The sequence below is a fragment of the Pseudochaenichthys georgianus genome, chromosome 13 (genome assembly GCF_902827115.2).
Source record: "Pseudochaenichthys georgianus chromosome 13, fPseGeo1.2, whole genome shotgun sequence".
In the NCBI taxonomy this organism is placed as follows: Eukaryota; Metazoa; Chordata; class Actinopteri; order Perciformes; family Channichthyidae; genus Pseudochaenichthys; species Pseudochaenichthys georgianus.
The window spans coordinates 41207682-41233166 of NC_047515.1; the positions used below are offsets into that span (position 1 = coordinate 41207682).

A 25485-nucleotide genomic window follows, 5' to 3' on the forward strand; every position below is an offset into this window, starting at 1 on the left:
ATATTAGGCAAGGCAAGTTTATTTATATAGCACTTATTCAAAGTGCTTTACAAAAAAAAAAAAAAAAAGACATTAAGCATTAAAAAAGAAAAGCTAATAAAATAAACATTAAGGAAAAATACATGGATAAAATGTACAGTGCAGTATAAAATATGAATAGTTCAATCAAACATTACAAGAAAAAGTACATGGATAAAAGTTAGATTAGGTAATTAGAGAAACGTTGTTGTTTCAGGTTCGTTAGCTTGCCAGCTAGATGAAAATGCTAACCTACGTGTGCTAGTTGTTAGTGTAATATGCCAACCTACCATGAACAACAGGTAGTGGTTCATATTAGGCTAGCAATAACGTGTTTACAATTGAAATCTTATACAGTAGTCTTCTACGTTTCGGTCATTCTTTTGAGCTGCCATGAAAACAATGTTATCGCCTAGCATGTCTAGCTCCCGGTGTTACCGTTTAACTGGTTACACCGGGGAAGTCGTTACGTTACATTAACGGTAGGAATGGGGCGTGTACTTTGAGGAGCCATTGTCGAATAGCCAGGAAATACACATTTCGATCGCTTCTTTTGTTGTTTACATTTATCTTTTGGTATATTTGGCTCCATAGGAACACTTTGATGCACATTCAGTATCAGTGTGTGAGGTTGTGGTTGCGATGCCGATATCCGGACGCGTACAGCGAGGACTACAAAATGACAATGAGGTGACTGGGGATGTCTGTTCAAAACATTGCAAACACGAATAAATCATTTCAAATATGTATTTGTCTCCGACTGTCATTTGTACATCGTTGTTAATGGGATGTTTCATCCGTGGCCAGCTGTGATCCTCTCGATTAACTTGTGACAGGACTTCTGTAGCTATTCTCCAGCGAGCAAGGTTTTTATTAAATACCTCCATCCCTCTCGTCACAACACGACTCTACACTGTGCATAAAAAAAACAACAAATGAAAATAACCTTGCTGGATAGTTTAAAATGAAACAAACAAACCATGATTCCATGGCTGATACCATGGAATCATGGAAACGTGTTATTTTCATGTATGTTGTTTTTTTTCTGCACAGTGTAGAGTCGTGTTGTGATGAGAGGGATGGAGGTATTTAATAAAAACCTTGCTCGCGTCCGGATATCGGCATCGCAACCACAACCTCACACACTGATACTGAATGTGCATCAAAGTGTTCCTATGGAGCCACATATACCAACAGATAAATGTAAACAACAAAAGAAGCGATCGAAATGTGTATTTCCTGGCTATTCGACAATGGCTCCTCAAAGTACACGCCCCATTCCTACCGTTAACGTAACGTAACGACTTCCCCGGTGTAACCAGTTAAACGGTAACACCGGTAGCGCGGTGGTTCATCTCGACACGATATGAACGCTATAGCTCCATTACGAACGACAACTAAAATGTACTGACCGTAGGGTAAATAACCCGGAGTATACTGTCTAGGCTAGCAATAACGTGTTTACAATTGCAATCGCTAGCAACTTAGTTAGCCCAGTTAGCACTGTGCCATAGCAGCCCGAAACAAGTGTACACATTTAAACAGTCGTGGTAGATACCTTGTTTGATAAATACACAAATAACAATGCAAACTTACAGGTTGTGTACTCGAATCTTCCCTTGCTCCAAACGGTCCAAACAAACTAGGAATAGCATCGTCCTTCATTTTCAATCGCTGTGCATATCCGGCCTTAACCTGGGCAATGTTTTGGAAGCTTTCGTCTGTGAAATGCCGCGCACACAGTGGCGATCTTCGAACCTCTGAAGGATAAGTGTTAAACAGAAATGTTAACCACTGACTTCGTCGTGGTTCTTCCGTCGGTAGCAGAAACAGCTCAGACTTCCGCTCACATTTCAGGAAACAGGTCCTTGGCTTTGGCATGACTGGATCGATTGTGAGCTGAACCAGAGCTTCCAACATGTTAGGCTGGAAGAGGGTGCGGCCAGCGCCGCTGGGTGTGGCCATAGCTCCATTTCGTTCCGGGTACGACATGACTTCATGATGCACCCGGAAGAATCAAATGGACAGTGACGTTTCTCCAACGAGGCGTTTTGGGGAGGTGTTCTCTGTGTTAGAGTTTTACTCGCTACAGGGTGTACTTTGAGGGTTTTGACTCTGCACACCATTTACATGCATAACAACCTTCATACCACAAGGGGACGGGTAGCAACCGGAAAAGCATGACATGGGACCTTTAACAAATGACCCCCTCAGTGAGACAGGTCAGGTGTGACACACACACACACACACACACACACACACACACACACACACACACACACACACACACACACACACACACACACACACACACACACACACACACACACACACACACACACACACACACACACACACACACACACACACACACACACACACACACACACACACACACACACACACACACACACACACACACACACACACACACACACACACACACACACACACACTTTAATTCATCCTTAGTGTTGCAGTGAGTGCAGGTGACCAGTAGGTGGCAGCAGTCTGTAGACTGAATCCTCCCTGTCTCGATGTGATGTCACTCCCTGAGAGACATAGGATACATTTATTGTGTATTTCATTTCTTTTTGTTTTTCCTGACATTAACTATTATCACCATTAACTATTGGGGAGAGCGAGTTATTAAAACCCCCGACAGGAAGCTATTGAACTCTCCAACAGGAAGTACTTTAAGTATATTTGGATGCCAATACTTTTCTACTTTTATCTGAGTAACCTTTTGAATGCAGGACTATTACTGTAACAGAGTATTCCTCTCTGGTACTTCTACTTTTACTCAAGTACAAGATCTGAGTACTTCTACTTTTACTCAAGTACAAGATCTGAGTACTTCTACTTTTACTCAAGTACAAGATCTGAGTACGTCTACTTTTACTCAAGTACTAGATCTTAGTACTTCTACTCTTCTCAAGTACAAGATTTGAGTACTTCTACTCTTCTCAAGTACAAGATCTGAGTACTTCTACTTTTACTCAAGTACAAGATCTGAGTACTTCTACTTTTACTCAAGTACAAGATCTGAGTACTTCTACTTTTACTCAAGTACTAGATCTGAGTACTTCTACTTTTACTCAAGTACAAGATCTGAGTACTTCTACTTTTACTCAAGTACAAGATCTGAGTACTTCTACTTTTACTCAAGCACAAGATCTGAGTACTTCTACTTTAACTCAAGTACAAGATCTGAGTACTTCTACTTTTACTCAAGTACAAGATCTCAGTACTTCTACTTTTACTCAAGTACAAGATCTGAGTACTTCTACTTGTCTCAAGTACAATATCTGAGTACTTCTACTTTTACTCAAGTGAATTTCATATTCCATTCCTCACACACTTAATGTATATAATATCCTGCTTTATATTTTGCTTACAGTTAATTGGTATTTCAATATGTTTATTTTCAAATGTTTGTATCGCTGTTTTATTTCTATTTTGAGATGTTTTTACATTTTAGAATTGTTTATTTCCACTCTTAATTTCTCTGATGTACGATGCCTTCTTTTTATGCTGCTGCAACGCAAACATGTCCCAAATTGGGATCAATAAAGTAAATCTTTTCTTAAGATCTGAGTACTTCTACTTTTACTCAAGTACACAATCTGAGTACTTCTCCCACCTCTGATTGGTTGTGGCGTTCATTTCTGTCACCAGTTTGTCATGCATTTCTTTATTACAACACAAACTGTGTATTTCTTTGAGCTCCACCCCATCATACAATGTGCCATAATAATAATAATAATACATGGGATTTATAGCGCTTTTCATGAAACTCAAAGTCGCTTTGACGGAGAATTAAGAAAGAAAAGAGACAAATAATAGCCATGATAATTTTAAACGTGTGATTACTGTGATTAACCCGATTGCATGATTCTAATTGAACTGAATGACTCATAACAGAACGGTAATTAACATGTGTGTGTGTGTGTGTGTGTGTGTGTGTGTGTGCGCGTGTGTGCGCGTGTGTGTGCGTGTGTGCGCGTGTGCGCGTGCGTGTGCGTGTGCGTGTGTGTGTACACCAGGGATGTGTTAACACTAATTTTAGATGGTGAGGTGGTTTGTTTCTGCCTAATGGGCTCAGGGTGACATTTGGAAAGGTTGACGTGGCAGGCAGGAGGTCCGAGGGAGAACATTCAACAGCCACACGTTATGGGAACTTCACCACAGCTAGTTTCACATCTCACTCAAGTAAACATCATCCATGAGAGTGACACCTCTTTTGTTCCACAGGAAAAATACAACTAAACTGAAGATGTTCGGAGGGAGATAGAGACGGATAAAAGATTATTTATTTGGCCTCACGCTGAGTTCCCCTGCTGTGTGTGTGTGTGCGTGTGCGTGTGCGTGTGCGTGTGTGTGTGTCATGCATACCTTCACACTTGCTGCTGTCTATGCTCATTAAGCTTCCGTTTACAAAACATAAACAGCCTTGAAGATTGGGCTTGTGCCTCTCCGGATTTTATTTTTAAAATCTCTGAAGCTTTCTTCCACGTCTGTGTCGTAATGTTATCTCCACGCAATGTTGCCAAAGTACACGATGCAGCTGAAAATAGCCCTTATTGTATCACTTCTTACACCTTATGGTAATTCCTTTTCCACTCCAGGCCACTGACCGTACCAGTGCTCTTCCTCTTTACCCTAACATACCTGTTCCTCCATCTTTTAGTGTTTTGTTCTAGTTGGGGAACTTCCTGTTCAGGTGGCATAACACGTTTTCAGATATCTCACTTGAGGGTGCTGTCATTGAGGCTAAGAAATATGTAGAAATATTTCATTTAGCGCTGAAACGATTAGAGTAATAGTCTTGGTTAAAAGCTACTTAATGTTGTTAAAATAGGAAGAAAGTGTCACGAAGGAAATCAGGAACCAAATGCAGAATAAAAGAAGGGAGGCAGCTGTTAAAGTATAAAGAAAAGCGAGCTTCATTTCATTAAAGCTGGTACAAAAACTAAAGAACTGAAGGAGCATGCAAGAGGCGCTTTCACACCGGAGTACTTTCCCCATACTTTTCCCAGAAATAGTTCCGATAGTTCCTGAGATGTTGCGTTCACACCAAACATCTTTTTTTTCGGGAACCTTTCCATCCCTTAGTAGTGCCTGCTAGAGAGCAGGGACTTTCCTGGGGAGAAAAAGGTATTTCTGATTGGCTGGGCGGATTGCAAACCACGCCTCCTAAAACTCTGAAAAGTGTTTGTGAAGCCGCCATTTTATTTCCTCGCATTAGCATTATTAGCATTAGCGCAGAAACGCAGAGAGACTAACTTATGACAACACAAATTAAAACGTGGGATCGGTGGAGATGAGGAGGTGTCGGCGTTCTGGCGATTTACCCGGGGGCTTCGGGTGGCAGTATACGACGTGAAGGTGTTTGCGGCCTGCCAGTAAACCCGAAGAAGAAGAAGAAGAAGAAGAAGAAGAAGAAGAAGAAGAAGAAGAAGAAGAAGAAGAAGAAGAAGAAGAAGAAGAAGAAGAAGAAGAAGAAGAAGAAGAAGAAGAAGAAGAAACGTCAGCGGCTTCATTTCCGTAATATTCCCTCAGGGAACTTATTCCGGTGTGAACGCGATTTACTAGAAAGTTCCAGGGGAAAAGTTCCGGGGACTATTCCTGGGGAAAGTACTCGGTGTGAAAGCGCCTAAAGTAGGACAGTGGAAAAACGAGGATCAAACTGGGAAGACTTGGAGAACACAGGAAGGCAAATGAGGAAACTCCAGACTAAGACGAGGACAGGAAACCAGGAACTACGACAGACTGAAATCACACCAAGGAAACAGATGACGAACTGACAAAGAACACAATGAACGACAGACATGTATACACACACCAGACAATACACAGCTGGAGAGGGCAGCAGGTGAACACAATGAGACAATCACAAAGGTGGGAAACAAAAAGACAGGAAGTAAAACAAGAAAAGACACGGGGAGAAGATGTATTACAAAAATAAATCAGGGAAACTAAGGACAGGACAGAAAATCAAGACAGTCAAGTGAAAAAGCTCCGTTAAGTAAATATATCATAACATATCAAGATTCAAAGGTTTTATTGTCATTTAAGCTACGGTGTAGAAATGACATCTTAGGTCACAGGCTCCTCCAACGATGCAACATAATAAATAAAATACAAATAAAAAATAGTGCAAGAAGGGACAAACATCTAAAATCATAACGATTTGAAGAAGTAGCATCCATAGTTTAAAGTGGACCTGTTATGCTATATTGGAAACATATATTGTTGGGCCATACCTATCCAAAACATGTCTGTGAAGTTTTTTGTTTAAAATACCAGAATACAGAACCCCCATTGTTTTTTTTATCAATATGTTTATTGATTTTCAGCTTACAAAAAATCACATACATAGGACGAAGACATAGAGCCAAAAGCAATACATATATACACAGGACAACTGCTTTACTTTACTTTAAAGAAACAATAACACTAAATTAAATTGGTACATACAACAAGGGCACTAATACATCGGCAACCATCCAGTTTTCCAGCAATAGGACCGTATTTCTACAGAGGATATCAGTCATTTACATTTTAACATATTATAGCTTTATCGCATTATCCTGCCCCAGGTTCAATCAGTCTTTTTGCTTGTAATAAACAGATATCTATAACAACTTGTTCATAACGTTGTCCATCCGGATATAGGCCAAGTAGGAACATTTTTGGTTCTAGCTTTAAGCTGATCACTAAAATATTCTGTACTGTTACCCTAACCTCTTGCCAGAATTCCTTTATTCTTGGACATAACCAGACAATGGAACAGTGTGCCTTTTCCGTCTCCACATCTGGTGCACGTGTCTGGGATATTAGCGTTACATTTATTCAGTTTTTCTGGTTTTTGACGCGTATTACCCGTCTGTGTTTGGGCCGCCTTACAAGCTGTGCTCCACTGTTCCAATGTTAGATCTTCCTGTAAGTCATTTTCCCAGGCATTGAGTCTAGAGCAGTGGTTCCCAACCTGGGGGGCGCCACAGATCGCAGGGGGGGCGCCACAGATCGCAGGGGGGGCGCCAGGCCTCAGATGATTTGAGGCCAAATATCATATTTAGACTTTTTTTTTTTTACATATAATTGTAAGGCAATACATGATTGTCACTAAAAGCCTTGTCTCTACATTACAATAAAATATAAAAAATAATTGACTAATATATTTATATAACAATTCAAGTTAGTATTAAAGGCATAAAAAGACAGAAATGTGTAATTCTTTCTTTAATAGAAATGTTTCTTCTGCCGTAAAGTGTCCAAACCAGGCTAGTTTGGATAAGCGCATGTTTTAAAACAGTCATCGTCCATGCCGGTTTCAGTTGGATTATTTGTCAGTTGCTCCGATCAGATCGGTCTCCTCCATTTTGTAGATTATTTACGACTTTTGAATCCACATGAACACATCGGAAAAATCCGGCTTACTTTGAGCATGAGTTTTAAACAGTTCAATCTCTTTGTGAATTGTTTCCACTTCCGCGCCGTCCTTTAATTTCTTCATTCAGCGGGAATCCAAATGAATTAATCCTGAGTCCAATAACCATCAAAGTCACTCCAACAGTGCTCCTTAATTACGCTTTCATCCTCCTTTAACAACATACTTCACATTCACCCAGTTTGTGACAGTACTTGTAGCATTTTTGAGACTTTTAAACTTTAATTACCGCTGTTGCGAGCCCCCCCCCCCCCCTTGTGTGTGTGTGGGGGGGGGGGGACCCCTGGTCTAGACTTCGAGGATTCTGAGGAGAACGCCAGCAGGAGATCAAAGAGTTCAGATATGATGCCCTTCCCAAAGGGGTTTTTAATTAAAACGTTCTCCAATATGGACAGAGGTGGCGCCAACATGAGTCGGTCCTGGTTCGCTCCTACGTTGCAAATATTTAAAACATTTTTTACGAGGGATATCGTATTTTCTGACAAGTTCCTCAAATGATAAAAATGTCTTTTAACTGTCCCACCCCCTTTTCAGCCCATAGTCTAACACCTCCATCGGCATGGCGCAAAGAGAGTATTTCCCCAGATCGGGCTGAACCAGGAGAAGAAGAAGGTTCCTTCACCAGTCATATTTTTAACTATAGGGTTAGGTGTAGTTTTTTTAAGGTTTTTAGGGTAGTCAGAATATAGATAAGTGGGAAGTGGGAGCTTTAAGGAGCAAGATTAAGACGGACTTTTATTAATCCCCGTGGGGAAATTGTTTCTCTGCATTTGACCCATCCTAGTGTTAGGAGCAGTGCGCTGCCATTTTGAACGGCGCCCGGGGAGCAGTGTGGGGAACGGTGCCTTGCTCAGGGACACCTCGGTAGCACTTGGTCTTGCCAGGACTTGAACTGGTGACCTTCCAGTTGCCAAGCCAAGACCCTATCGACTTCGCCAACACCGCCCAAGACTCAACATCCCTCCACGCCGGAGGCCTCTCCTCTGTGTAGTAAAACATCAATGTTCTCAGCTCAGCTGCCCAGTAGTACCACAACATGTTGGGGAACTGTCATCCTCCTCTATCATACGGCAGGTACAAGAGAGACAAACGGAGCCTGGGGCGTCTGTTATTCCATATAAATTACATTACTAAACATTTTCTTCATTCTAGGAAATAAATCTGGTAGGGTGGCAGGGGGATGTTTTGAAATAAATATAACAGCTTGGGGAGAACATTCATCTTGAGAATATTCTACCCAGAGATCGGAAGGTTTGACCATCTGTCAACTGATTTGGAAATTGACGCTATAGTCGGATTATAGTTAGAGTTCACAATATCTTCCAATTTGGGGACAATCTGAATACCCAAGTAAGTGAAAGTGTTTACTGTTCTAAAATGACCAGCATGTTTGGGTGGGTTAGACCTTTCCTCCGAGTTAAGGAGCATGAAGGAGGATTTTGAATTATTTACTTTGCAACCCGATATATGGCTGAACCCTTTAATCAGATCCATAAGAGTTCAATTGTGATTAAGAAAAGAAGGGGGGATAGATAGAGGACAACCTTGTCTACAGCCCCTACCGATCCTTACCGGCTTTGATATGATAGGTAATTATTTCTTTATACGGGTCGTTGTATAAAAGTTTTACCCAATTACAAAAATTCTCCCCAAAACCAAAGCGGTCAAGAAGTTCAAACCAATAGGACCATTCCACCCCGTCAAAAGCTTTTTCAGCGTCTAATGCCAAGAGAGCCGTATCCGGCGCCCCCTTTGGTCATGGAGAATGTTCAAAACCCGTCTCACATTGTGAAATCCCTGATGGCCAACCATTGTCACCACCCGCTTGGACTACTGCAATGGTGTCCTGTTCGGGCAGCACATCACTCCCACCCTCATCCACCTCCACTGGTTGCCGGTCAAGTCCCGCATATCCTACAAAGTCCTCCTCCTGACCTACAAGTCCCTCCATGCCCTTGCCCCCCAGTACCTATCAGACATCCTCCACCCACATGCCCCACCCCGGAACCTGCGGTCCTCAGACTCTGGCCTGCTCACCACCCCCCGCACCAAACTGAGAACCTTCAGAGCCTTCAGCGTGGCAGCCCCCCCCCTCTGGAACGCTCTCCCTGCGGAGATTCGCAACATCCCCACACTGGACGCCTTCAAAGGACCCTCAAGTCCCATCTGTCTGCCAAGGCTTTCGGCCCCTAATCGATCTGTTGTTTTGTCTGTCTGGCTTTTGTTATGTTTTTTTTGCCCTACTACTTGAAAAGCGACCTTGGGTCCCTTGAAAGGCGCTATATAAATCAAAGCTATTATTATTATTATTATTATGAACCCATTTTGATCCTCTTTTATAATTTCCGGCAGCAGGCCTTCCAGTCTTTTTGCCAAGATCTTACAAATGTGACGACCCCTCCACACCACATGGGGTGCCGTCTGGTTGTGGGTGTGCTTTGTGGGTGTTCACAGGTTCATGGCTGATGAGTCGCACCGGTGGGAGGATACCTGCCTGATGAGCTGCACCTGGAGAAGAAAAGGATATAGGAGGAGCCCAGCCGTTAAGTCGCTCTGTCTCCTCTGGGCACTTGTCCTGTGCCAGCGTCAGGGACCTGTTGCTGGTTCTTATTGCTTGTTTGTTTGTTTGTTTGGTTGTTTGTTTGTTTGGAATAAACGAACATTATATCATACCCCTCGTCTCGCCTCCCCGCTTTATGTTGCAGCCCAGGAGCCGGGTTGTAACACAAAGTATCTTCAAGTCTGAGTTTAGGAGACTTATAGGGCCCATATTTTCGCACTTGTCATTTGATTTCCCATGTTTTGGCAGGAGTGTGATCAGCGCCCCTCTCAGGGTGGGAGGAAGTATTCCATTTTGAATGGATTCAATAAACATTTCAAAAGGGTTGCCTTTAAATTTCGCTTCAAATTTGTATAGACATCAATGGGCAGGCCATCCGGTCCTGCTGCTTTCCCCGATGTCATGCTCTTCACTGCCTCGGAGATCTCCTCCAAAGACACTACATTCTCTAATTTCAAACTTTCCTCATCCGATAATTTGGGAATCGTGAAGCTATCTAAGAATGGACTCTGGAGCCCTCGTCTATTTCAGAGCTGTATAATCTTTCATAATAATCCCTGAAAGCCCCATGTATTGCCACAGGGTCTGCAACGGTCTCCCCCTTGTCGTTATTCAGCACGGTGATAGTTCTTTCAATTTGAAGTTGTTTTATACGCCATGCCAGGACTTTACCTGACTTTTCCCCTTGATCAAAGATGGATTGTTTAAGCTTCAGTAAGTTAGCTGCTGCTTTAGAGGCTGGCATTTCATTATATTGTGCTCTTAATAGTAACAATTATCGGTGTAATTTAGGACAGGGAGTTCTAAAATAGCTGTTTTCCATGGCTTTAATTTTGGACTCTAATAATTGTATTTTTTGTTTGGCTTTTTTAGATTTGGAGCTTGACAAGTTAATAATCTGACCCCTAATATAAGCCTTAAACGCTTCCCACCTGGTACTTGCAGAAGTACCCCCATTGTAGCCATGCCTCATGCTGCTCATACCTCTCTTTTGCAGCCCTGTTAGAGAAACGCAGATTTTGGGTCCTTAGCTTGACAAAAATAAAAAGGGGAGGTGGAGATAATGCCTGATCAGAATTCTACCAGAGATAAAGTTAAATTCTGCTGTGATAAAATGCCATCCTGTTCTAAACCACATCAAGAATTATCTCTGAAACAGTATGGAGTTCAAATGCTTTTTCTCTTGCGGGTTTATCACAAGGTGAGTTCCTTTCTTTATTTCCTGCTTTTTAAACACGTGCTCTTCAGTACAGGTTAGCTCTGAGTGTTAGCGAGGCTTGCTAATGTAAACAAAGACGAGATCACGTCCAAAACACGTCAGGCATTGTTTCTGATAGCAACTTTCTGTGGGTCCGCTGCCGATTTGACGTCAGTTCGGATGGAATCTGTATCCGCTCGTTGTACCCCCGTTTTTAAAAGATTTGGGTACGGAGGAAAAGAGAGAGGGTTTTATTTTCTGATGCTGCGTGAGATCCTCGACACACCGGGGGGGGGGGGACATATTTATGTATAAAATACATTAAAAAAAAGTGCATTTTGCACGATTGGTCCCCTTTAAGTTTAGCTAGCATTGTCATGGAAAACAGATCTTGTAAAGTTGTGATATATATATAGTCCAAATGCCATTTTGAGTCTTCTTCTAAAACCCTTTTTTTGGCAACTCCTAAAATATAATCTCAAAACCCGGAACAGATGCACCTTTGACTCTGGAGCTGAACATATTTTGCACATGAATGCAGCCGAGTCACACCCTTATCTGTGACTGTGCACAAATTCCTCAAGTACATCAAAGAACCTTTGAGGAAGCAAATCTCTCCGAGCCGGAGCCGGGGAGAAATGTGGAATGTGAGCTTTTACACGACTTACCGAGCACGAGTTTCCCTCCATAAATGATGGATATATACGGCCGTCTCTGAAGCAGACAGCCGGCCGGCATCCAACCCTCCATCTCTCACGCTGCCACTCTCCATACATGCATATGCATCACATGTTCATATGGAGGGTGTGACGGACAATCTCATATTCTGCTCAGAGCCGAAACACAAGGTCTCAAAGCAGCTGAGGCAGAACATAAAGCTCTATATGAGGAAGGGAAGAGGGGACACACAAAGGAAAGGAGGAGAGGAGGAAAGGAGGCGGAGAGATGAATTGAAGTGACGGAGCACAAGGTGTTAGATATGGACGCAGCAAAGCCAAGTCACTCAGATCAAAGTCCTCACTTCAGTGGTGTTTCGTGCTGACTCTGGAGCGACGTGTTCTTCACCGTCTTCTACCGTTCAGTTTGTTTTGATAAGGAACAGGAGCCGGTGATCTGCATCTGGATCAGCCTGTAGGTTTGTGTTCAGGAGGCAGAGACCCTCTCCACGTTTAAGAGCAGGTTTAAAGAGGCCCTGTTATGCTTTTACATTTCCTGTAGTGTTGGATATACAAGGTTTCAGTGCATGTAAATGGTCTGCAAGAGCTAAATCCAAAATTCCTGCCAGAGGTAGTTTCTCTCCTAACACTGTTAATCCTATTGGCTAGCGCTCCAACACTTGTGTATGTGATAGGCTAAGGGGCGGGACATCTCTAAGCTGTTTGACCAATCACAACAGAGCCGGCCAGCTGACCAATCAGAGCAGACTGGGCTCTGGTTTCAGACAGAGGGTGAAAAGAGGTGCTGCAGCACAGGCAGTATGAGGAAAATAAAGACCTTTTTGGACATTAAAGCACGGAGACATGTCCCAGTAGAGACACTACATACTGATATGAACCTGAGCATAATATGGCTTCTTTTAGACTTAACTTTTTGACAAAGATTATAGCTCAGGCTTACCGTGCATCAGCCTTTAGTTATGCTGCTAAACGGTGAGACTGTCAGGGGACTTGTTTTTCTGTGTCTCACTTGTCGGTTGCTTTGTTTTTTAATCCACACACACAACTATTCCACGTCTGTCCGTCTTGGGAGAGTGATCCTCCTCCGTTAGGGTTCCCCAAGGTTTCTTTCAATTTACTCCAAATCATTGTTGGGTTTATTTGTAATTGTGTACGATGCAAGGGTCTAAAGGCCCCGACACACCTACCCGATTTTGGGAGTCAGAGGCAGTCGGGCATTTGGTGTGTCCCGCACATGGTCCTGCACCGCCGTTGCTTTACGGCACATTTGCACACCTCCCGCGGTGGTGAAAGACAGTTGGCCAAAGAAATCACTCTGATTGGCTGTTGCCTCTTTTGAATGACGAATACACACGACCGCTGCCTGCTGGTAAGGACAGTTATTGCCACTCGTCGACTGAAGTCTTTACGGTGTGTTTGTAGGCGGGCGGCGCAGGCGACGTAGCGGACGTAAAAGTCGGGACGCCTTCGGTACACGTTCTTTGGTCTCAGGTTGGTGTGTAGCGGCCTTAAGGACAGAGGGTGGGGTACGCTGTACGGGCTGAGACAAAGGTTTAATGAGTGGCATTGGGCTAAATAAATAAAACGTTGATTGAATAACATGGTTATTTCTCTCTTGTACAATAGACACCATTTTGTTGTCTTTATTTCAGCATTGAATCCAATAATTGTCCTGCGTTATGGGCTCCCCCCCCCCACAAGGGGAGATCAGAGAGGATTTGACTATCATTATGATTAGAGCACAAGCTGCTCTAATGGGTGTTCTGTTGGTGCAGCACACAGAGATACACTTTGATCACATGCAAGCTTTGTTCTGTGATCAAAGCCTTTTTCTGAGAGGGGGGGGGGTTCAGTTTAGGACCATAACATCTCCATGCAACACCAGAACCAGGATCTGGGCTCTGACAGCAGCGAAGTGTTTTCTGTGGCCGTTTCTAAATCTCGAGTAAAGCTGCTCCAGAGCCACTATTTCAAGCATCGAGTGCCGCCGAAGGACTGTTCCGATGTCCAGCATACTTGGAATTCTACCGAGCCCGGCCCGGCGTACTTCGTCGCGAGAAATTTCGAGGCTGCACATGTGTAGACTCCGGTCTTAAAATCCCCACAATGCTTTGCGCACGGACCAATTTCCCCAAATCTGTGGCGGAAAATGTAAGGCGGGGCGTTCCACTCTTCCGAATGCCAGGAAGTATTCTTGCCTCGCTTTTGACTCGGAAGACAAGCGTACTCGACATTGAGAAACACCCTCTCACATTCGACCTTTGGAGCAAAAACACTCGTCTAAAAGCTCTGATGGGGTTCGTGGTATTGACATCATCAGCGTCGAGTCACATCCATAAGACAAACGGAACAACTGGAAAGAAAACTCGCCCATAATGCACCGACTATAGGTCTGGGTCTGGCTCTATCACACATGAGGGAAAAAAAACTAAAAAACAACTTTATTCAATGACAGGATTATAAATAATAATAATAAAGGACTATAGATAGATATAGAGGGTGGTTTTTATTCATTACTATTCTTTTTTATTATCTATTTATGTAGCCATTGTTCTTTTTGATCAACCAGTTGTATTATCTCCAGTTATTACACGGCTATGTGAATACTCGATTCTGATTGGTCAAATTGTAGATTTCAGAGGTTGTAAATTCTCAACAGTAGCTTAGATTTATATAGCGCCTTTCATGGGACCCAAGGTCGCTTGACCATAATAATAATGCATTTTATTTATATAGCGCTTTTCACAACTCAAAGACGCTTTACAGTATGAGGGAGGGTAGACAAACGAGGACAGGCAAACAAGTAAGTATAGTAAAAAATAAAAAGGCAGTCAAGAGGAAGTTGATTGAGAGGGGGGGGGGGCTTATGGGTAGACAGAGTTGAAAAGATGTGTTTTGAGGCGGGACTGAAAGACTGTGAGGGACTCAGAGTCACGGAGATTTTGGGGGAGGGAGTTCCAGAGCCTAGGAGCTGCCACTGAGAAGGCTCCGTCCCCAAAGCTGCAGTGTGGATGTGGGAATGGATAGGAGTCCGGCTGCGGTGGATCTGAGGGACCGTGGGGGTTGATAAGGAGTGAGAAGGTGTGTGAGATAAGGGGGTGCCAGATGGTGGGGGTGCCAGATGGTGGGGGTGCCAGATGGTGGAGTGCTTTGTAGGTGAGGACCAGAACTTTGTAGTTGATGCGATGGGAGACAGGAAGCCAGAGGAGGTCTTTGAGGACTGGGGTTATGTGATGCCATGATTTGGTATAATAGACAATAGAGTGCTGCTAAAGAGAAATGACCGTTGCTAAGGAGGATCAATGTGTGCAACCAGCAGTAAAGACGTTGTGTACATTTAGAGTCAGCTGAGGACAACACACATTCGTTTTCATCCGTCAGAAAGCACAGTGATATACATGTTCAATATTATTTTTTATATGTGTGGTGAGCAGGAAACTTTGGCATAATGATTGCTAAACTATCCTCAGTACAGAACAGAGAAAAAGAACAACAGAAGGAAAGAGGTTAAACGTAAGAGCTCTGGACGTCAGATTAATCACCAGAAGAAGACAGACGGGAACACGGAGCATCGTACGGGCTCGGGCAGAGTTTAAAGACTGGTTCATGGACAATAAAATGTAAAACGACATGGACAGTTGTGATGCTTCACGTCTGGGTCATTATACCAGCCTTGCTGCACATCATCCTGGGCAGAACTGTCAGAGGCACAAAATACAAATATGAAACCTGAAAATGAGCATAATTGATATTAGGCTATAAATAAAGATTGATTGATTGATTGATTGCGTCGCCTCACGTGTCCTGCGTCTTGGCCAAGAAGTCGCACTGGAACACACCGCAAAGACTTCAGCCATCGGCCAAGTAGCACGTACGCACTGCGCGAGTGGCAATACCTCTCCTTACCAGCAGGCGGCGGTAGTGTGTATTCGTCATTCAAAAGAGGTAACAACCGGAAGACAGACCGCGTGATACAGAGAGAAGAAGAACAGACCTCGCGATATATACAAACAACAAATAGTGTGTGCGTTCCATTTTCACTCGTCCATCGCAGACTGTTTCACATGCGACTTAAAATCGAAAACATGTTTAGTACGGTACTGGCGTTATCAGCCCTTGGACTGGTGTCTCACTTCCGTTTCGCTTCTCATGCACTGACTCGCTAAGCTGGAGAGCCAATCAGAGTGATTTATTTTGCCGACAGCCTCCGCTCCCGATTCAACATGTTCAATCGGGAGCGGAAGGCGACGGCACAGCCGAAAAGACACGACGGTGCGGGACACCGCAATCCGAGTAGGGCAGCAGGACGCTTATCGACGGCCAGACATCTATCGAAGGCCGAAATGGGCTTTATGTGTCCTGGCCTTAAGGTTTCAGTCAAAGAGCACAGGAAGCGAGGCAGTGCGAGTTTAGCAGAGTTTATTCTTATTCACATTTAAAAGATTCCCATGGCGGCACATTTTTCTACATATACCTGCGAGTGTCCCGCAGACACATCTCATTATCCATGGAATGGGAGAAGAAGAAAACATTAAAAAAAAAATCTCATTACGTGTGTGTGTGTGTGTGTGTGTGTGTGTGTGTGTGTGTGTGTGTGTGTGTGTGTGTGTGTGTGTGTGTGTGTTCCCTCTCTCCCTCCCTCCCCCGTGGCTTGGAGGGATTGTTGCATCTCCACAGAGCCTGCTGTGTTGTTGGGAACATAAATATAAATACCAACATGTTTACGAGAAGGCTTCAACAGAGTCTGTGCGGGACAGATGTCGGGGGAGGGGGGGGAACTGTCACCCACCACCACGGCACGTAAGGCCATCCGGAGACTGGATCCTCTTTTCATTTCTCACTCTCCTTCATTCCATGCACCAGCTGCTCCAGTCATATGTCCAGGAGGTGGAAAAAAAAAAACCTAAAAACGTTAAAAACTGGAAGAAAAAAAAAGAAACCCAACTGTTGTAAACAAATCCCCGTTCAGCACCGCCTTTCACTTCCTGCTCGTAGTCTTCGTCCTCATCCTCAGCAGATGTCTGATGGTTGTGATTAAGTTCAGTCTGGAGGCTGTTACCATCAGAACAAACGGGCCTCAGTCTCCTCCTCGTGTGTGTGTGTGTGTGTCACTGGTACTGGAGGTAGTTCTTGAGCGTCTGCGGCAGAGGGAGGGTGTCGATGTGATGGATGCGCTCTCTGCCCAGAGCCACTCGAGCTACTCGTCTGCACAGGTCCATGAGGGGGAGGGGCTCCGCTGTGGGGGAGAGAGAGAGAGAGAGTCATGGTGAGGGTCCCTCTGTTTTCTAATTTGGGATTTTCCGTTCAGTTGTGTTTACATCGTGTACGAGGGTTTTCAGTCTGTGGCTATAAGTATGGTTTTATTGTCTCATGCTTTTAGATTAGTTTCTTTTTGTCCCATCGGTTTTGTCTAAATGTGCTGTAGAAATAAAATTGGATTGGATATAGCACCTTTCAACACAAGGCAGTTAAAAAGAAAAGATAATAAAATAAACATTAAAAGAAAAAATACATGAATACAAGAGTGTTGCAAGAGAATGGGACGATATTCTGTTTCCATTAAGGAGGCACTGTAGTGTGTTCTATCGGTTTCTGTGCATGTCAATGGTCTGCAAAGCCTCCAGAGGGAGTTTCTCTCCCCCTCCCCTTTTTTCTAAATCTATGCACACAGAAGCTTGTGGGTATCTTTGAGAGTTTTTACTTTAATATTTGAGGAGATTTTGTTTGCTGTAAAGTGTAGTTTATGATATTAGGGGGATTCACAATTGATTCGCGATCCAAAAAGATTCTCGATTCAAAATAGCTCAGGAGTCCGCCCTGCGGGCCCGGCGCCACAAGAGGGCGAAAGGGGGCATTCCCCCCTCACTTTGAGCATCATTCATCCATCAAAAAGTACAATAAATGTCACAATTATTAAATAACTTTAAATAATGATCTTCCCCAATACACGTTACTATGTTTAGATCAGATATGTGGGCAGGCAGTCAAGCAACGTGTAAAAAAGCCTCCACCCCAAGTGAGCTTGTAGTCTTTATGTTGGCGTGTGTGCTAGCTGTAAACACAGTCGGATGGGTGACCAAAACGTCCCCGTTTCCGGGCAGAGTCCCCGTTTTCGGTGGCTGGTACCCGGTTGAAACTCCCGAAAATGTTCCTGTTTTTGAACGTGCGTTAAAAAAAATAGAGCAAGGGGAAATCAAATGTTATATGTCAGTAAAAACAGAGTATCAGTGTTGTGCCTGTTTGTAGCGTTAGCATATTTCTTCTTCTACTACTACTACTTCTTCTTTAATGGCAAATCGCTTCCACTTGGAGCATATATCGCCACCTACTGTTGATTTATTAAATGTTCATATTAAATCCTTGTCCTCAGACCAGTGTTTTTGAGGAACTTGAAGATCAGCTTGTTTACTTCATTTCTTGATTTACTTTCGTATATTGACTTGAAATCCATGTCCTTGATGTTATGTTGTTCCAGTGCAGTTTTCAGAATGAGTCTTTGTCAAATCAAATCAAATTTTATTTCTATAGCACATTTAAAAACGATTTTCGGTCGAGCCAAAGTGCTGCACATGCAGATAATAAATAACACATTACTACCGATGTAAACAGAAGACAATAAATTACAACAGCAAATATAAGAATCAAACACAGGGACGTGTCATGAGTCGTGCTCTGCTATGATTAGAAGGCCAGGGTGAAGAAGTGAGTTTTTAGTTTTGATTTAAAAACCCCAGGGTCTGGGCCGACCTCACATGGAGGGGCAGAGTGTTCCAGAGCCTAGGGCCAGCCGCCGCGAAGGCTCGGTGCCCTCTGGTGTTTAGCCTGGTTTTAGGCACTACCAGCAGCAGCTGGTCAGCAGACCTTAACGCTCTGGCTGGGGTGTAGCGCTGGAGGAGTTCAGCTATAGGTGTGGGTTCACACAGTTTATGGGCTGAACTGTGTGAACCCACAGTGCAGCCCATTTAGTGCTTTAAAAACAAATAAAAGGATTTTAAAATCAATTCGGAACCGAATTGGAAGCCAGTGCAATGAGGCCAGAATTGGGGTGATGTGGTCACGCTTTTTGTGGCCAGTGAGGAGACGTGCCGCTGCGTTCTGCACTAGCTGCAGGCGTTTAATTGAGGCCTGGTCCATACTAGTGTTAATTTCGTTGACTAAAACTATGACGAAATATGTTCGTCAACGACCTTTTTTTCCATGACGAAAACGAGACGATGACGAGACGGCACCGACGGCAGTAAACAATAACTAACGAAATCATCATGCAATATCGTTGACGAAAAGTGACGAGACGAAAATGTAGTTTACTAAATAAAAACTATGACAAAATCTCTCTTTACTTTCGTTGACGAAAAATGAGGAGACGAAATATTATCAAAGATAACGTTACATCTCTGATCGTCAGTTTTTCTCCCAGCAGTTCCATTTCCGGTGCTGCGGCACTGGCAGGGCAGCAGCTGTGTCTGTGCTGCGCGCGGCAGTACATTTGAATTACACCGGGCAGCGGCACATTGTTAACGTGAAAGACTCGGGTCTAACTAACCTTATTTAACAGAAAATAAAATGGCAACAGCAGGGCTTGGGAGCAGTGGTCGCACTCGCGTTAACCGAATACCCCCCGTCAGCGCGAGTGAGTGATACATTGTGCACTCGACGGATAATAATGGATTATGATGGAAATGTTACGATCCTGCCCGTCAAAATGACTGACAACGAAAAAGTCTAAAGCCACCACTGCTTGGGAGAAAGAAACGATGTGATATTTGGGCCCATTTTCGCTAAAATGAGGCGGAGAAAAAAAGCCAATACATTGTTTTATCAGAAGGGAAGCAATGTGGCCATAACACAGCTGGTAAAAACACCACACACCAGATACTCTCTGCAAAGCTGCTTAATCATTCAACCTGTGTTTTTCATCAAATAAGGACAAGATATAATCCTATTTATATATACTAAATGACAAATTATTGGTTTTGGCTAGACCAGTTTGACTGAAATGTTCTATATAATCTGATGACTAAAAAAGACTCAACAGTTTTCATTGACAAAAAGTAGACTAAAATAATTAGTTTTCTTTGACTAAAATAAGACTAAAATGCTCAGACTTTTAGTCGACTAAAACTTGACTAAATAAAAACAGGATGAAGGTGACTAAATATGACTAAAACTAAAAAGAAAATTTAACACAGGACTAAGACTAAAACTAAATTAAAAAATAGCTGACGAAATTAACACTAGTCCATACCCACGTATAGAGCGTTGCAATAATCGAGTCTCGAGGTCACAAAGGCGTTGATAACTCTCTCCAGGTCTTTGAAAGATAAAAAAGACTTGGTTTTGGCCAATACTCTTAATTTAAAAAAGCAGGATTTCACTACGCTGCTGACCTGCTTGTCGAATTTAAAAGTGTTAGTAAAAGTCACTCCAAGATTCATGACCGAGGGGAGGATGTTTGTTTTAAGAGGACCCAGAATGTCAACAGAAGAGGCTGGAGGTTGGGGTCCAAAAAAGATGACTTCAGTCTTGCTCTCGTTGAGGTTAAGAACATTTCTGCTCAGCCAGGACTTCATTTCTGTCAGGCAATCCATCAACTGCTGTAGTGAGTGTTTGTCATTTCCTTTGAGAGGCAGATAAATCTGAACATCGTCAGCGTAGCAGTGGAAGGGAATGTTACGTTTTCTGAGGATTGAACCTAGGGGCAGTATATACAATAAAAAGAGGATGGGGCCCAGGATAGAGCCTTGGGGAACCCCACAAGTAAGAGGCGCCTTTGCAGAGGAGAAGGCACCCAGCTGCACTGTTATAATCCGGGCAGCTAAAAAATACATGTCATTTTTCTCCCCAATTTTCGGCGCCCCCGATGGGTTGATGCGCCCTTAGCATTCGCCTATACTGCCTATGCCAAGGGCCGGCCCTGGTGAAAACAATATGACATCATTAAAAAATAAGACAGACAACTACAGATAGCACCACACATGATGGTTACTTGTTATTATTTAGGGCTGCCTGTATGGATCAGGATTTTGCCAAAGCGAGCCCTTTTACTAGAATAATAATATGTTGTGTATTATATCAACCGTATTGGTACAATGAGCGACATCTAGTGACGGATTTTGGAGCATTGATTTGATTTTTTTCATGGCAGTTAGAGAGACAAACGAGGGGACTTTATTTTTATTTTTAATCTGTGTCTGTCCATTTGGTGTAGTATTTTATCCAATATTACATTTGGTTTATATATTAGTCACTTTCTTATGAAATGCCAGGTTTTAGGCCTTGGTTTGAACATTCAATCCTGAAAATAAAAAATCAACCAGATGAATGTTTCTTTAATCGGCTAGAGGTAAGTAAATATGTATCGGAAGACGAGTTAAGGGATAGAGGAGAAAAGGTTATGGTATAATTACAGAGCCTGTCAATTTATAAATTGAGGAAATCAATGTTAGTCTGTTAACCAAAGTGCAGCCATCTATCAATCAACTATCTACTATCTATTATTAAAGATCAGAGGAAAATAACAGAACGAGAGGGGTGAATCCGGAATAAAAATAAAGAAGCAAAGAGATTGTAGAGCAGTGAGAAGGAAAAAAGCTCGGTGTGTCAATTCATTACATTGCCAGTATTTTTCGTTGTGAAAAAAAAATCGCCCCCTCTGATTTTTCAACAGCCGCCTCAGTAATTTCATCCTGGAGCCGGGCCTGCCGCCCTGTGAGGCATGAAGGGCGGAAAGAGTGAAGAGGATGCTGCATAAAGTCTATGTGCCATGTTAGCGGGACATTACGGAGCTCACGCCATAGAAAAAAAGGAAAACAGCGCTACGGCAAGACTGAAAAATGTGAATCAATTTTTTTGCGCACCCTATATGATATTGGGCCATATAAATAAAAATGGATTCGTAAACCGATTGAACTTAAGTCGAGCAATTACAGACTTGCTTGACTGCATTATGTAAATTGTTTCACAATATAGGCATAATGGTGCGTCACCATCCCACACACTGAAACACCAGCGACATTGGAGGCTTGTGACGCTCAGACGGAGACAGACTTTTAACGGCTGCCTCTTTACGGACGTCCAGATGCTGCACCTGAAAGCACCATCTGTTAGGGCTGAGGTCCTCCTGCTCAGAGTCCACTGACACACTATGTGAAGGACACGAGCAGGGGCACACACACACACACACACACACACACACACACACACACACACACACACACACACACACACACACACACACACACACACACACACACACACACACACACACACACACACACACACACACACACACACACACACACACACACACACACACACACACACACACACACACACACACACACACACACACACACACACACACACACACACACACACACACACACACACACGGCAAGAAAAGTTTGTGGCAGTTTCCATTAACACGACACGTTTGCATAAATATTCAAAAGACATCCATCACATGTCTTTCCGTAGCCTTGAGTTACGATGTATTGATGGAGCCCTGAAAAATAAGGGCAGCACGATTTGAGAGCAAATAACTAAATTGGGTTTATTTGGGAGAAATCATTATTTAATTTGTATTATCATACCTTTGACCTCTTTGTGTCTATTAACCTGATAACATGTTATATGTTGCTGCATGTACAGGTCTGTAAAGTTCTTAAATAATCTGAGCGGAATTTCTTGTTGTGTATTTTTAACTTGTGATGCGTCATTAGCACTTTGAGCCGCATGTGTTGTATGAAAAGTGCTTTATAAATAAAGCTTTATTATTATTTTGACTGACATTGCCTTAGTCACTAGTCCATATTTCGATGTTGATCACTTGGGCAGCCCTCAGGAAGCTGCTATCAACAGTCTGGAGTGGAATACAGCATGATCTTTCCATATTGATGCCGTCCATATTTGGTGTGATAAAAATACATTTTTGGAAGGTGTTAATATTCACAGAAAAACACGTCAATCCCAACAAGCCTCCTCCGAGACTGATGAGCCGTTCGCTCTCCGCAGTCTATTAAAAGTGCCACGCGTTACCACAGACTGAAGCCCCCCCCCCCACCAAACAAACAAATAACAAGCAAATCTGTGACAAGTCTGACGCCTATTCACTGGAGCAAAGCACTGGACACACACACACACACACACACACACACACACACACACACACACACACACACACACACACACACACACACACACACACACACACACACACACACACACACACACACACACACACACACACACACACACACACACACACACACACACACACACACACACACACACACACACACACACACACACACACACACACACACACACACACACACACACACACACACACACACACACACACACACACACACACACACACACACACACACACACACACACACACACACACACACACACACAGCTAAAGAGGAAACCGAAGCTTGTCTGAAGCGAGGCAAAAATCAAATCAAATCTGCAAAGAAATATTCACTTAATGTCTGTGTGAGAATAAGCCTTTTCACTCTGTTTTTAAGCATCTGTTGCTACGGTGTTCTTTAATTGTCCATTAATGTTTTTAAATAGATCAGAACATGTGTTGTACTTTAGTAATGCCAAGTGCCATCGTCTTGTTATTAAGGCGTTTTGCTTTTCGCACCATATCGTGTGATCGTGGCCTTAGGCGCTTTCACACCGAGTACTTTTCCCGGGAATAGTTCCGATAGTTCCTGGGATTTTGCGTTTACACCAAAAAGATCTGGAACCAGGGAACTTTCCTGGGGAGGAAAAGGTTCCAATTTCTGATTGAGTGGGCGAATTGCAAACCACGCCCCGTAAAACACAAAAAGTTTTGTGAAGCCGCCATATTATTTGCTCTCATTAGCATTAGCATTAGCATTAGCCCAGGGCACCAACGGAGAGAGACTAACTTATGGCAACACAAAATAAAACGTGGGAGCGGTGGAGTGATGAGGTTTTACCGGGGACTTCGGGTGGTCCCAGAGTCCGGGGGGCTCCGGGACTACGGGAGGCATTATACGCAGTTAAGTTGTTTGCGGCCTGCCAGTAAACCCAAAGCAGAAGAAGTGACGTCAGCGGCTTCATTTGCGTAATCCTTTCTCAGGGACTTATTCCGGTGTGAACGCGATCGACTGTATAGTTCAGGAATTAAGACTTCCGGGGAAATAAGTTCCGGGAAATATTCCTGGGAAAAGTACTTGGTGTGAAAGCGCCTCTTGAGTCAACAAAAAAAAGCCTTTTGAATGCAACGCTTGTCGAATACAAATGGAGGTGTTTTAGAATCACCTTATAAACCTGCCATTTAAAAAAAATCTCTTGCCATGTGGCTCCTGGTCTTCCTCGCTGTTTTGGAAGAAGATCAAATGTATTGTAAATTGAAATTCAAAATGCAACTTATAAATTGTTGGAAAAGCATCTGATAAATATTTAAAAAAGTGACTTTAAAGTGTTCAACAAGAGACCCGATTCGGTGTTCTGTGTCAGAATCAAAGTTGACATCTGTTCAGGGAAAACCCCCCATGTTCTTCCTTTGTGCTATTATTCGCTGTAGACGGTGAACTTTAGTAGCGCTGAATTCCTCCGCTGCAGTCTGGAGAGAGTGACCTTTGAAGCAGTGGTGAGAAGGAAATAATGAAACCCGCCAGTGAGCAGCAGCAAAGGAACGGAGTACAGCTATCTTAATTTATCTGACTGCCATGTGGATAATGGAAAGCCTTTGTAAGAGCACCTCGGGGACAAGTGGCTGAGTGTGGACTGATTTGTTGCCATATCAGCGTGGCGAGGGCCCAAAGAAGAGGGCGTGTTGAATTAAGTGAATAGACAATGTGCAGCGATGTGTGTTCACAGCTGATAATTCCTCACAGCGTCTCGGGAACACAGCCCTGATTACCCTGCGTCTACAAGTCCATGCTTCAGCACAGAAGCTTACCAGATTAGGAAAGAAAGACTCGTGCACCGGGTTGTACCGACTGTTTATATAATCCACAAAGTTCCTAGGCCTCGAAGTCTGCATGGAAATCCTAATTCAGAAAATGTGAAACAATCTGCATTTTCATTTACGGGCAAAAAACACTGGCATATTCTTCCAGTTGCATAGAGAGGCGAAGTCCCTCCCTTTCCGGGGACCTCCATGGGACCTTATTTCGGAAAAAGTATGTATTGAAGTTGATGGCGAGAGAAAGATTATCTTTCGATCCCGTTTGAATTGTGCCACAAATTACACACATGATGTTTGTCAATTTAAAAGATAATTTTGCAAGTCAAACAAATTAAAATGTGTCGTAAAACTGTGAAGTTACACTTTGTGTGAAACGGCTCAATGAACTACAACTCCCATCTCGCACCACACACCAAGACGGCCGTCACGTTGAAACATTCCACTTCTTTCTGTCAGAATGAGGCGGAAAGTATTAAAAGAGGTGAAAATCACTCCAAGTCTGGGCGCGTTGAGAGCTGTGCATACACACAAGGGGAGTTAGTCGGTTCCTAAGAGCCAGCATGCGGGACCGGGACTCTGGGATTTGTAGTCTTTCTAGTTGCGTATTTTTCCTAGTCTTATATT

General features: G+C 43.2%; 1 protein-coding gene across 2 annotated transcripts in view; it reads right to left on the minus strand.

The window, feature by feature from the left end:
• Positions 1-16314: 16314 nt before the first annotated feature.
• The window catches only part of LOC117457444 (SPRY domain-containing SOCS box protein 4-like), a 65113-nt gene continuing 55942 nt past the window's right edge, over positions 16315-25485 (minus strand). For both annotated transcript variants that reach the window (XM_034097543.2, XM_034097544.1), the window contains one exon: positions 16315-17142. In XM_034097543.2, coding sequence (XP_033953434.1) covers positions 17015-17142 — 128 coding nt within the window. In that variant the 3' untranslated portion in view covers positions 16315-17014. The remainder of the gene's footprint in view (positions 17143-25485) is intronic.